The sequence below is a fragment of the Macrobrachium rosenbergii genome, chromosome 20 (genome assembly GCF_040412425.1).
Source record: "Macrobrachium rosenbergii isolate ZJJX-2024 chromosome 20, ASM4041242v1, whole genome shotgun sequence".
NCBI classification, from domain to species: domain Eukaryota; kingdom Metazoa; phylum Arthropoda; class Malacostraca; order Decapoda; family Palaemonidae; genus Macrobrachium; species Macrobrachium rosenbergii.
Window position 1 is genome coordinate 35,190,496 of NC_089760.1, and position 13,825 is coordinate 35,204,320.

At 34.1% G+C, this 13,825-nt stretch overlaps 1 protein-coding gene across 3 annotated transcripts in view; it reads right to left on the reverse strand.

The window, feature by feature from the left end:
• Positions 1-13,825, reverse strand: part of LOC136849249 (phosphoribosyl pyrophosphate synthase-associated protein 2) — a 53,769-nt gene that overhangs the window by 14,014 nt on the left and 25,930 nt on the right. For all 3 annotated transcript variants that reach the window (XM_067122517.1, XM_067122518.1, XM_067122519.1), the window contains 2 exons: positions 11,903-12,027; positions 9,119-9,206 (listed from right to left, as the gene is read on the reverse strand). In XM_067122517.1, coding sequence (XP_066978618.1) covers positions 9,119-9,206; positions 11,903-12,027 — 213 coding nt within the window. The remainder of the gene's footprint in view (positions 1-9,118; positions 9,207-11,902; positions 12,028-13,825) is intronic.

Genomic DNA, 13,825 nt, shown 5'->3' on the forward strand with positions numbered 1-13,825 from the left:
CATTGCCCATATCATTAGAATGGTGCTTCCCAATCAGCTCATATGCTGGAAAGCCAAACAAATCCACACAGCTAAAGATTCGATCCAATTGCAGAGTTCCTTAGGTAAAGTGATATTTGCCACCTTAAAACTTGTTCCTTGAATAATCAATGTCATATGCTCCACAAACTCACATCTGACCTTATTTGACCTATTTCCCAACTTCTACATATCCATCTCCCCATAGCCTCTCCTATGAATACCTTCTTAGACTTAGTCATTGGTGGTCTGCTTCTGTCTACATTTTGTCAAGCCTTCCAGAACTAACTAAGCCATTCAAAAATTTCTGCAAACAATACCATCTAAAATCATGACTGCTCATATGCACAGCTCACCACAAACACTCATCTTTAGAGTAAAATTCTCTCTTTTTCTTCTATTATCTACCTATGACTCTCACTACCTAATTATTAGAATGGAAAACACTTCATCTAGTCAAGGTATTTGGAATGACTTTTGTTGTTCTAAACCAAAAATTAACTCTCCTTCATTACTATTTGCAGATTTACCTTAACATTGCTAATACAAACATTCATATTTTGACTTTTACTAAAATGATGTGTCCATAAATCAAAGAAAAAGAAGGAGATACTGCGACCTGACGAACAAGGAATAATGATTCTATTCCTGGTTAAAAAAACGTCTTTAATGTGTACCAAGAAACAAAGGTTTAGCAGGCACAAAGGACACTGTAAAATGCATAAACTGAGGTTAATTACAAACCAAATAAACATATTACCAACCAATGGGCAAACAGGAGGCTCTAAACAAAAAAATCAATAAGATAAACTGTCATCCACCAAAAACCATGGCACAAAGAGAAAGGTATATTAGATAAGGATGGTAAAGCATGGGAAATAGGAGGTGCACAACTGTAACCAAAAAAATGCTCAAATGACACAAGGCTCGGAATCTGATTGAAAAGCTTAAATTTTACTCTGCTTCTTTGCATATCATTATAAATTGTATGATAATTACAGAGTCTTTGAAGAGCATGCTTCAACCTATGGTATGAAATTATGGGCTAATGTAACCTTAAAGGATTTGTATTTGTCCGCTTCATAAAAAAAAGATTTATCTGATTAAATTTTTTTTTCATGGGGATATTAACGGATGGGAAAAGGATGTCATTGAATGAGGGGATATAATAATGTACCATACAGGCTTTTCAAGTTTCATTACATATGCCTTAAAGAGAGTCCCCTATCAAAAATATTAAGTAATTAGCATACACCCATTTGTTGTCTCCTCACCACAACACCCATCATACTGGATGAGAGAGAACAAAGAAAAAGCAAAACGAAGAAAAAGATAAATTGTATACAAAATTTTAGATAATTAACATCAGAACTATTTGGAAGGAGTGAAAATAACTCAGATGTACATTGTACATGGAGAGAAAAACTTGGCTCACTTGAGCAAAACACATAATAGTGAGTTTTGACTATTCAAAACTAATCACAGCCATTCTAACCAATCTAATTAAAAGTGATCAAGAAAAAATTATTAAAACTACCTACAACATTATATAAAATACAAGACACTAACAACAAGCACTGTGAAAAAAACAAATATTGTGGAGTTAGGAAACTAATTTATCTACTTCATGTGACGAATCCCAAGGAATAGGGCCAAAACCCCTTAAGGTCAATGATATTCAATTATACAGTTAACCTTCAAGGTTACAAATGGAGAGAGACAGCCTAATAAATTCCATCTTTTCCCATTACTGAGTGTTGAAATATTAAAAAAAATACCAACATTTAAATATAAAAAAACTCTAAAATAAACCCTGCTGTACTGTAAATATCATATGTATAAAGGGACAACTTGTAATGACATTCAAAAGTAATTCAATCAATTTAATCTTATTAATATGAAGTAATATGAGTTAATTAATGTGTATAGTTCACTTAATGTAAAATGTAATTTAAAAAAAAAAATTTTTTCATACAAAGCCATTACTTAAAATAATCAGGTTTTGTGGAAAATGAATTCCCATACACTCACTTCCTGCACAAAAAAGCAGTGAACAGGTAGGTGTATATTTGGGTATCCAGCAGCCAAGTTATTACTTTCTGTGTTGTCTGATCAATTATCTGTGAAAAAACAGTGTTGGGAGGTGGAAGCTGTGCTAAGAGTAATAAGTTCACATCAAAAACAAACTTTGTGTTTTACCAAATACATGTGTTATACAACAAATCAATTACTTCCAATTTACAGCTACAGAAACTGAAAAAGCAGCAAAATCCTTTAATCTAAAAATGAACAAAAGAGACATTTGCACCTGGTAAGTGCAAAAGAATTTAAATTTTAAGCTTTATAACTGTATGCATTAATTATTTAGTCAACCATCCCCTCCATCCTTGTCAAGGGAGAGAATTAGCATAACTTGAACTGTCATGGGGTAAAGTTTTTTTGCATGCTGATATACGTATCATCTGGGAGATTTTCCTTGGTAATTGCAGGCGATGAAGGCCTTCCTAAAGCATTAAAAACTGGTCTGCCAACCACTTATGGCATATGAGACAGATGAAACCAGGTACCAACATACACTAAAGCATTACATCTAAAGTTAACCCCCCAAAAAATGAGGTACTAGCATAAACAAGCTAACTTGGCTTACCAATACTAATTAACCTTATGATCAGAAAAACATCAAAAATACCTAATTATACCAAAAATTAACAGAGAAAATCTGGTGACAGCAGGAGAGAAGTAGATGTTCTTCCTTTTAAACAAAATTAAAACAGCACTTTCAAACCTTCTAGCAAAGAGAAACCATTAAACATCACTCAGTTGAGTTTAAAATTCCATGAAAAACCAAACATCACACATTTATCTCTTTATTAAAAGTAAAAATATACTAAATGATTATGAACATGATGCAAATGATGGTGACATAAATAAGAAAAATGAGGTAATCTTCTTGATAAAAAAAAAAAAAAAACAGTAGTTTGGGAAATGTCTGAATAATGTACAGTACTTAAATACAGACATACAGAAATGACAACATAGCCTCTGGATCCCTTGAGATCTAAGAGGTGAATGCACACACTTACCTGTGTGCAACTACCTGTCTACTGCCATTTTTCAGAGGCCAGTGTTGGGGGGAAATTCACTGACCAAGAAGTAAAGTAATGGGCTTACTGTGTACCAAATAGGGGGAATAACCTTCCATTGAGGTTACAAATGGCAAAAATAACCAAGGGCAATTGTTTTCATCCATATGTGCTTGACATGACATTAATAAAATATATGCAATACTATTAATCAAATCAACAATAGCAAACATACTTATTAGCCCCTTAATTATCGATTCTTCGTGAAATGGAAATTTTTATAATAAATTTATTTTTTAAATACTTACCTCTCTATTATGATACTTGCATCCCTGTGTCATGCGGAAGGACATTAACATGAAAACTAAAAAATTGATAAGATCATTTACTTTAGACAATCTACAACCCATTCCTTCTGGGTGAACTGCTGGTTCAACGGTCTACAGTATTGATTTCCATTCAGTTTTTTCTCTGTCCACATTAGCTGGGAGATGGGGGATACATAACAGTGGGGTAATTTAAAAAATAAATTTCAATATAAAATTTCAGTTTTTTAAATGAATCTTACTTCTTTATGATAGCTGGTCCCCACACTGAAAAAAGTGGGAAAAACATAAGAGGAAAAATAATAAGCACAAGAAAACAACACAATTCCACCAGGACTAACATGCTGCTTACCTAATGATTGGAATCCATCTGCTGGTACTGTTGCCCAGCAAGGACTAATTCATTAGGGTACCTGTCCCTCTGCCATGAATAATCCTCTCACACGTAAAAATGACATGGATGTAGAATGACAGTGTCCAGAAGACCAAGGAGGAGGACGAGTCTGGCACCAAAAGAGAGCCCTCATAAAGCCACGAAGCACCCTTCTCAGGAGTTATTGCCAAACAAGAGAGGGAAGCAAGCAGAGAACCAGAATAGGACCCAAGATAGGGAATGCTAAGAGTCCACTGCCTCCTGAAAGGCCTGGGAGAGACAGAATTAGGTTTAGAATGAGCACTGATCAACAACTAAATGACCTACACCTTGCCTAACTTAACTCTTTGATCTTGCCCTGATCCTCTGGAGACTGAGCACCAGGTTGGCCAGAGGAAGGAGACAACAGGCACACACCACTTCCTCTGCCTGGCATATCCCACTTCCATGTACCTCCAACAGTGAAAGGAACATCACAGGTATGGCCAAAAGGAAGGGAGGGCATTTGCTCTTCCTCTGCTGCACAGAGGAAACACAAAAAAGGAAAATTCATTTCGGTTGGTAATAAAGAAAGTGTAACAGTGGTAAACTCCTGAACTTTTTTAACATAGTCCAAACCTTCTATCCTGAAGGATACAGGGAGCTGTAAGGAGCAGTAAGGAGCTGTAAGTGGTGAAGAAAAATGTCAAGAGGGAGAAACCTAGAAAAGCTCTTACTTCCTGTCCTAGCTTTAGAAGAAGCCTTGTGCTGTGTTTTCCTATTCTTGTCAGCTTTTCACCTTTTTTACGTCAAATAATTATTCATAACATCATCTGGCTAAACAGCACATTTACTACAATGGTCACTGAAAGGACAATCCTTGTTCCTGCATTTTATGCACAGATTGTGACTGCCACAGGCTAATGAGTGTTCATCATACATAATAGACAAAACCAAATTAAAATCAGACCAAATCAAATTCAGCAAAGAAAATGCCAACAACAATCTCCGGCATGTCCTCACTGGACAACAACAGAGAAAAACTGAATGGAAGATATTAAACGGTCAAACCGTCGGTTCACCCAAAAGAGATGGGTCACAGATGGTTCAAAGTAAATGATCATATAAATTTTTTTAGTTTTCACGCTCTAGTGTCCTCCTACCTTCCACAGTGAACGGAGAGGTAAGATTCATTTAAAAAATATTTATTAAAAAATTCCCATCAACACCACTAAGCTTAAGATGTAACATACCAAATCAGCAGTGCTAGTAAAAGCAGTTAATTATACAAAATCCTAGGAGGAAAATAGAATAGAAAATGGTGAAAACAAAAGTGCCTGGATGACAAAGATTACTGATATTATAAGAGGAGTGAGATTGACATGGTATGGGCATGTGGAAAGGATGAGTTATGGTGAAGGAGTGAAGAATACTTGGGTGGAACCTGTTAGGGGTAGGTCAAAAGGGAGGCAAAGGATTACATTGTGTAATATAGTGAGAGGATTTGGAAAATAAGCATTTAGCAGTGGAGGAAGATGCTTTCAATAGAAATAGTTGGGAAAGACACATCTGAGCAAACAACACCCCAACTTAGGAATAACTTCTTTCTTGAACATAATGAGATTACCAATGAGATCCCATACTGCCACAGAATTCAGTCCCATACTACACAAAACAAATTATTTTTCTCTCATAAATGCACATTGTATTTTATATCCCAATTCTCTACAAGAAGTTGTTTAGTTATTCCCTAAAGAGAATTTGTTATTCCTTAAAGAGAACTTATTGTTGGTAACTCATGTTATCAGACAGCAAAAACCCAAAGAATCCATTTTTGAGGGATTCTAATGCTAATTAAAAAAAATTCTCAATTACAAACATTTACCTAACTTACAAGACAGCTTCTGTCACTAACATAAAAAAACCTATTTTCAGTTGCTCCCAAAATTAATTTTTCTACTTCTTGCTAATTGGATATGGAGCTGAACTGAACGGGTTCATTCTCAAAAACTCATTTTACCCATCAATGTCTACTTCTTATGATCAATGTACCACTTACACTGAACGCGTTCATTCTCAAGAACTCATTTTACCTCTCAATCTGTCTACTTCTTATGATCAATGTACCACTTACATGTCTATGTGAAACAAATGAACCTGAATTTTGAAATAAAAAACTATATGGGATCCCCTTTTTTTTGCTTGTGCCATGGCAATATATTTATTACTAATATATTACAAATAAAAAGGCACTTTAAGTTATAATTCCCTAGCATAAATATACATAATCACTTCTGCAATACTACTTAAGGGTCCACTCAGAATAGGATCAAACACTTAAAGTTCTATTAATTTGGTGACACAATCCAAGTTTAACTTTTCAAAAAGATCTGAAGTAAGATCAACGTAATCAAAATATGATCTATTCTACAATCAGCAACAATTACAAAAGCATCAAGGAATCTAGGTACACTGTATGAATATATATAAGTATGTAACCTGCTTTTAGTACTTACCGTTTCCTACAGACAGTTGTGGGAAAAAGGGAAAAGTGAAATACTACAAATTCAAACAAGAAAGAGCAAAATGCATTTAAGTACATGTTAACATTCAATGACAACAAAGTTTTGATGTACATCTACGAAAGCTTTTTATCATTGAAGCTAATGGGTAATTCCAAATAGTCTTTAAGAATATAATCATTATTAAGTACAGTATCTTGTGTTTATATGGATATTATCATTGTAATGCACTGTTTATGACCCACTTCACACAATGGTATTAAGCTGCGGAAGGACAATTGTTAAACTGTACCCAATCCTTACGAAATAAGGATAAAAAAAAGTGTAAATTTAAAAACTAATTTTCCAAACTTTTCACAGAATACAGATGCAATTATTGACATTTAATCTTTGAAGAAAAAACTTTGTTGTCACTACCATCTGATGTATAAAAATACTTTTCATTCACTGATGCAAATTAATAAACAATAGATAACCTAGTAAAAACTCATACAGTAATAAATAAAAAATATTTAGTACTAATGGGTAAATGCTTATACAAATCATCAGCGCAGTTAAAACCACAATTCAATCTCAGAAAAGCATATGCAATAACCCAGTCACAATGGAAATATCTTCCTTTCTGACTAGTGAGGAAGCAATTTAATCTGATTACTTGCTAATCATCTATACTATGCTATGCAAAACACAGAAAGGACTGAGCCCTACTAAAAATAACCTAGTACAACATGTCCTACTTCACAATGTACATCATCACTTGTTTCCTGTATAATACATCCAGGCTGCAGAAAACTCTTACGTCTTAAAAAAACTTAAAAAGAAATTAAAAATTCCAAAATATATACCATGGTTTCATCAACAAAAATGGAGTGAGAATAAAATAACCTACAAGGCATAGGTTAGAAACTGTAATGTCCCTGACCTCTTAGATCACACTCTAAAAGTGTGAATGATAATAAAAAATACTGTGTGTCAGCTATACAGTACTTTAGCTTATTATTATCCAATATTTCCATATCATTTTATAATATGAATTTCCCAGTTTATCTGTTCACCAAAATCCATTCTGCCAAATGTACTTCAACGGAATGTCCACTGAAGTGCTTGAACATTTAAGTGGAGCCTGAAAACTCAGTTCCTTCTCAAAGTTAAATGTGCCTTGTTCTGTCCTCACAGTCCTAGGAACTTGTTATATGACTGAGAGAGTTAACTGAATATCGTTCCAAGGGTGAACAGATGAAAAATACAAGTTTGGACCCCCTAGATCTCTCGTTTATAATAATGAAGTACTGAAGTTGAAATGAATAAGAAACAAAATTAACACAAACAAAAGAGCTTGCTTTCTGACTAGTTCTGTGGAGTTCAAGGCAGATGATGTTCAAATTTTTGGTCTGTACTTTTAAGGAATATTGAAATATGTGAAATGTGGATTTGCAACAGACCATGAAGACTAAAATGGATGAACAAGTAAGACTATGCCTGAGATGTGGTTAAAAAAAAAATGGACTGACCATATGGTTATCAGGTAGATGACGGGTTCAACCTACTTTCTTTTCACTAATTTTTTACTTGATTAATTACAATATCTGTACTACTACTGGTGGTTACTTGGCTACTGTTGATGCTAAAAGTAATTGCCTTATGCTGAGTGGTGACCAAAAAAAAAAAAAAAAAAAAAAAAAAACTCTTAATACAGGGATTGTGGTAAAGTCTCTGAAATGTGTGTCCATAGTCTTGTGTTTGAATTCCCTTCCTTACAAGTACATTCAAGCATTCAAGCACTTGCTTAAGGGAATACTCGGGCACACTTTCATCATCTTATTTTTTAAATTACTATATTTAAGTCAATGCTGGCTTATAAATTCATTTCTAAGCAGATGATTTATTTTGAAAATCAAGATATTCACTAAAAACATGCATCAAGTTGTTTTGCAATACCATATGAGTTCCTAATAATGTGAAGTAGCATTAGCATCTGACTTTTTTACATATTTTTTTTTATCAAAGTTCTAATTAATTTGCTTTAAAAAATGTATGCTTGTCCTATTTCAGCAATTTTGGGTATGCCTTGCAATTAACCTTCAATATTAGTAAATTACACTTAGTGATAATAAACTAATTCCAATATTAAGTTAAAAGTCCAATTTTCCCCCTAGAATTCTCATCTCCCAAGTTACTATATGGAAATCACTCAGAACGTGCAACAAACATAATTTCTTTGGGAGAAGCTTGTAACATGAATGTAAAGAACACATTTCTTTGGAAGAATGTAAGTCTTAACATATGTATTTGTACATAGTCCTGAAAAAATAAATGACGTAATGTTGCATATCTCCATACCAATTCTGTAGGTTCCACCAGGAATTCAAATAGACTTTTTATGGACTCTTAGTAAATTATGCTTTCCTTTATAGGAGGTTCCCTCAATCCTTAATCTCATTTTGAGGCTTAAGTAAGGAGGACTTCCAAGGATCACTAGCTCTTCAAGATGCCTAAATATGGTCATTAAGCAAAACTTACATTTCAAAAACTAAAATAAAAAACACAAATTATAATGCTTCTTCAACCCCTCAACAACATTGGCAATAAAATTAACAATGCAACACTGTACCAAGTTTTACGTAGACAGTGTACACAATTACTTTACTACAACAACTGTGTTTCAACCAAAAGTAGCCTGTGCAGCTAATTACATGTACTGTAACTCAACACCATGTCCCAAAATAGCTATTTTCAACTTGTGCAGTACGATTCTGAAATACTATCAAAACACATTCTGATTTAAGGACAGATTAGAAAAATATGAAAATCACTAACCAAGTCGCAAACGTTCTGCGTAGGATGTGGCCTTCTTAGCTGAACCAGGATCACGAGCCACTATCACTGCATTACGGTAGTCTGGGATCTGAAAAGAGTAAAGGTTATCAGAAAAGGATACGTCACTTCAAGAGACCGTCATCAACCAAATTTTAAATAACTAACTTTGTGAGTACAGTACTGAATATAAATATAATTACTGCACTATACGATGAATGTAAAACTACTATCTTTGGGACATAATGGACAAGTACAATGTTCCTATTAAACATTTTGTGAGCTGAAATAACCTAAAGCCAAGAAGCTTCCTGAAGAAATATCTCTATTCTTTTATTCTGTCATGCTTTGCATATTGTTCCCCTTTAGATTTCAGCAGCTCCCTCCCACCTTAAGATGGAAAAAAATCCGACTTCTATCAAGTTAACTGTCCATATTACATACAGTTTTTTATAATTCTGATCTTCCTTTCTACTCAAATCTTCCCAAACTATATCATCCATCTTGCAGTATTAAATACACAGTTCAAGTTTTAAAAGGTTTTATTCCTGCTGTGACTATACTGTACCCATGGAGATGAAGCATTGAAATTTTGGAGATGAAGCGTTGGAACTTTCTAAGTTTAAACTTAGTGCAAATACTATTTTGGAGAGCATGTTGCCATGAGTATTGCTTCAAAATGTATTTGCTGTTTTTTATATGTTTTTTTTTTTGTTGCTTCTTTTTCATAGTTTATTCTTTACTTTTCAATGTCCTTTTTCATACTGGGGGTCCCTTAGGCTTGCAGCATTCAGCTTTTCCAATTATGGTTAAAGCCTGGCTTAATAATAAAAATAAAAATAAAAATAAAAATAAAAATAAAAATAAAAATAAAAATAAAAATATAATAATAATAATATTTTTGTTGAATAAAATGGCTGCATTTTGAGAATTGATTTTATACTGAGTTTTCTCAATTCTTCTAATAATTTACTTTTCCTGCACATTAATATTAGTCAGAAAAAGAAAAAAGAAAAAGAAAGAAGAAATACCACCAAAAATACCATCAGGAAAATCTATGGATTTACATCTCTGCTGTAATGCTTTAGAATAAAGAATTTCAACTGTAAGAAATACGCTTTCATCCATCAAAATATGAACATTGGACAATTACTGACTAATATTGATGTGCAGAAAAAGAGAATTATTAGAAGAATTGAGAAAACTCAGTATAAAATCAATTCGCAAAATGCAGCCATTTTATTCAACAAAACTTGCCTCAAAGAGGGTCTCCTTCCTTCATAATAATAACAATAATAATAATAAAAATAATAATAATAATAATTAATAATAATAATATTAATATTAATTAATAATTAATAATAATAATTAATAATATTAATAAAATAATAATTAATAATAATAATAATAAAATAATAATAACAATAATCTATTAAAAAAAATGTTTTAACATCCCTATACCTACAAAACAACCAATATCGCAACAATTAGCACAAAACTAAAATCAAAGCAATCTTCCTGCTTAGGCTAACCTAGGCCAGCCTAATACTATAAAATATGCAAGTATAATGTCATTAATTTACCAGATTTGCGATTTTGTCTGTATATGGTTATGGTATAAGTTACAGATTTCAAAAAGAAATACCAAATTTTAAAATTAAAATATGTACTTTTCCTAGGTATACAAACTGTAGACTTTCATATACAGAGTATCCTTCTGCACATGCCCTGGACCAGCTGATACTGAATAAACAAGGGGGTTACTCAGGTGGAGATGTGGGAGAAGGGATGTCCATTTCAACCATCTGACACTACCCACTGTCCTTCTAGTCCAATTGAAAAACTGAAGGGAAACACAAGGCAGGGTACATGAGGTAGGTTACTTCCAATATGAAAGGCTAAAGTTTGTATATCCAGGAAAAAAAAAAAAACTTACTTAGAAAATTTGGCATTTATTTCAAAAGGAGGTACAAATGCTATGCACTTCTTATATGGAGACTCACAGCTTAGGAGTGGTGTAGTATTCACAGGTAGGGGGAGAGCACTTTTGCAGACGGAGTGAAGTGTCTCCACGCAGGAAAAAGGCAACAGTGCCACTTTGTTGACACCAACCTGGAGAATGGGAGGTGCTTTCTCTATCCCTACTTCATGTTACATACCAGAATAATGTTGAACTAATCTCGAAGAACTCCGTCCTCTCCACAGGAGGAAAAACTCTGTCAATTGGCATGTCCCCTCCATTGAGGCAAAACACTGTCAGTCGGCAGTCACTGTTATGGATAACAGGCTCAACCTTCCTCCCACTTCCTTCCCACATTACAGAAAGGCAGATGTGGGCTCACACTCTAATTTAGTAAAACAGGGGCTCATACTGCCCCTTACCTGTAATCATTTCAGTCCAGCTTGTATGCTTTGTCAATGAATGTTCACAGGCATGGGTCATGGAAGAGAGAATGGATCAGTTCATCCCCTCTACCTGGGTACCACTCTGGTTTAGTTAGTACATGGCCAATCCAGCACATGTGAAAAAGGATACTCCATATATGAAAGGCACAGTGTTGTATCCCTTTAAGAACAAACCAAGATTTAATCTATTCTTAGAGCTTTCCTTTGCCTGGAGACAAAATGTCAAAGGTGGTAAAACACATATTTGAGTTAATTAAAAAATTTGGAAACTTTTTTTAAGCCTAGACTGGAAGCCTAAAGGTCAACATGAGCCAAAAATAAGTTGGTAAATTACCCTTCTATGTGTTACCAATTATCATTTCAATCTTTCTGATTACTTACACATTCCTGGATGTACTGGAGCAAAAATGGTGAGGCTCTCAAGTTATCAACTGGACACTCAAAAAAACCTTGTATTTCTTTCTGATGAAGATCCATAGTTATCACATGTGTTAAGCCAGCTTTATCTGTCAAAAACAAATCACTTCTGTATGAAATTGTTTCTCAGCTTAATAACAATTGCAAAATATTAAAATGCACTTTCTATAAATATGTATCAATAACACTGCAAATTAAAAAAATAATACTTACTTAGACTTGACCAAAGCAGAGACAAAATTTTACTTTCTCAACAAACCCATTATTTACATTGTCTACATGTTGTCTTCACAAACTGTACAGTTTATTCCTCAATTAAGATTTTCTGGTGACTGGACAGGTGTGCCATTCATATGCTCTCATTGATCCTGGGTACGAGGCCAGTGGAAACCTCACTTCTCATGGGTCTAAGCTTGTTAACAACCACCTCTGTAATCCTAGTCTTAGCTAATTTAATTATTTCAATATTTAGGTAGAGTTAAGCTAACAATCATTCCAGCTTTACTACATCTTTTCATTCTATTCTGCTCGTGTTTAACAAAATCATGAATCACTGGTATCATTAACTTTTCTAGGCATGAACTTTATCTCTGACTGGTAAGGTCTTCAATGGCTTACTCTGCTACTGTGAGTAGAGTGTCTGTTTGATTTTACAAGTAAAACACTGCTTTCTCTAGCCAGCAAAAGGTTTCCCAGTTTTAATGTTAATGGTATTTCAATCTAAAATTTGGTAACTTACTGATTCCTGAGAGTTAGACTTGTATGTAGTTTTCACCTAAGTGCCATTTGATGCTCTGATAAGTTTACATTGTTGCCCTAGGTATATGACATTCATTTATTATATTATGTAATCAGTCTTACATGTCTCAGTGTTTTTATTTCACAAAAGGAAATTTCTGTACATTTCTTATTTCGATCCTACCTTCCCGTAAACTCAGTGATAATGAGCCTTTCAAGCTGAGTGACTGTCAATCACTGGAGTTTGACACACTAACCCCCTTACATGCATTACATGCTTAATAGTTCTAGTACTGCAAATAAATCTAATCTTTGCTTACTTTGTACGCCAGCTTTGCTTTCCTTTTCACATACTTCTCAAAAAAGAAGTCAGCTGAGGAAGGAAGAAACTTTATCAAGCAATAATTCAGTTTAATTTTTTTATCTCGATATATTTGCTCGTGAAAGTTTTCAAGCAATTATTATATTACTACGATATATTAGTATTATGTAGTTTAACCAAACCACCAAACCAAAATGCAGTACTTGATTCTCACAGGGGCAATCGTTATAACTAACATATTACAATATTTACCATATTATGCATTTTTAGCAACCTTTCATTATGACTCTGCATAAAGTTTGAAACCACGTGTTAAGACGTCTTGTAGGCTAGATAATTTATGCAATTATGAATTTTTTGCAAATAAGCATTTTGGTTGTACAAAAGCTGGGGTACAGATGGTTCTCCTGACATCACTTGTTGGTCGCCAGGGTTGACCATCGATTGGATGATTCCTCTACTAGCAGTTCCCAAAATCCAAATCTCTTAGCATACCTGGTGATCTACATACTGAGAACTGGGCTGCACATTACCTTCTGCTTCATTTGGAAAGTCTTCCACCCTGTGACCCAGTTCTAGGACCTTGGATATAGACGAGCATATAGTACAATTTCACCAAGGAAATGACTAGAGCCACAGCTGAGACCACTACCAGGACTGTTGCTCCAGTGCAGCAGCAATAGTAGTGCCCTTACTGGCAAAGAAGCCATCAGGTAAAATTCAGCAACAATACAGGTGCCCGGACTACCTTGCAGACCGTGGGACATGCAAGACCATGACAGTTCTGGTGCCTTGGAACAAAGGAACAACATAGAGACTAGACAAAC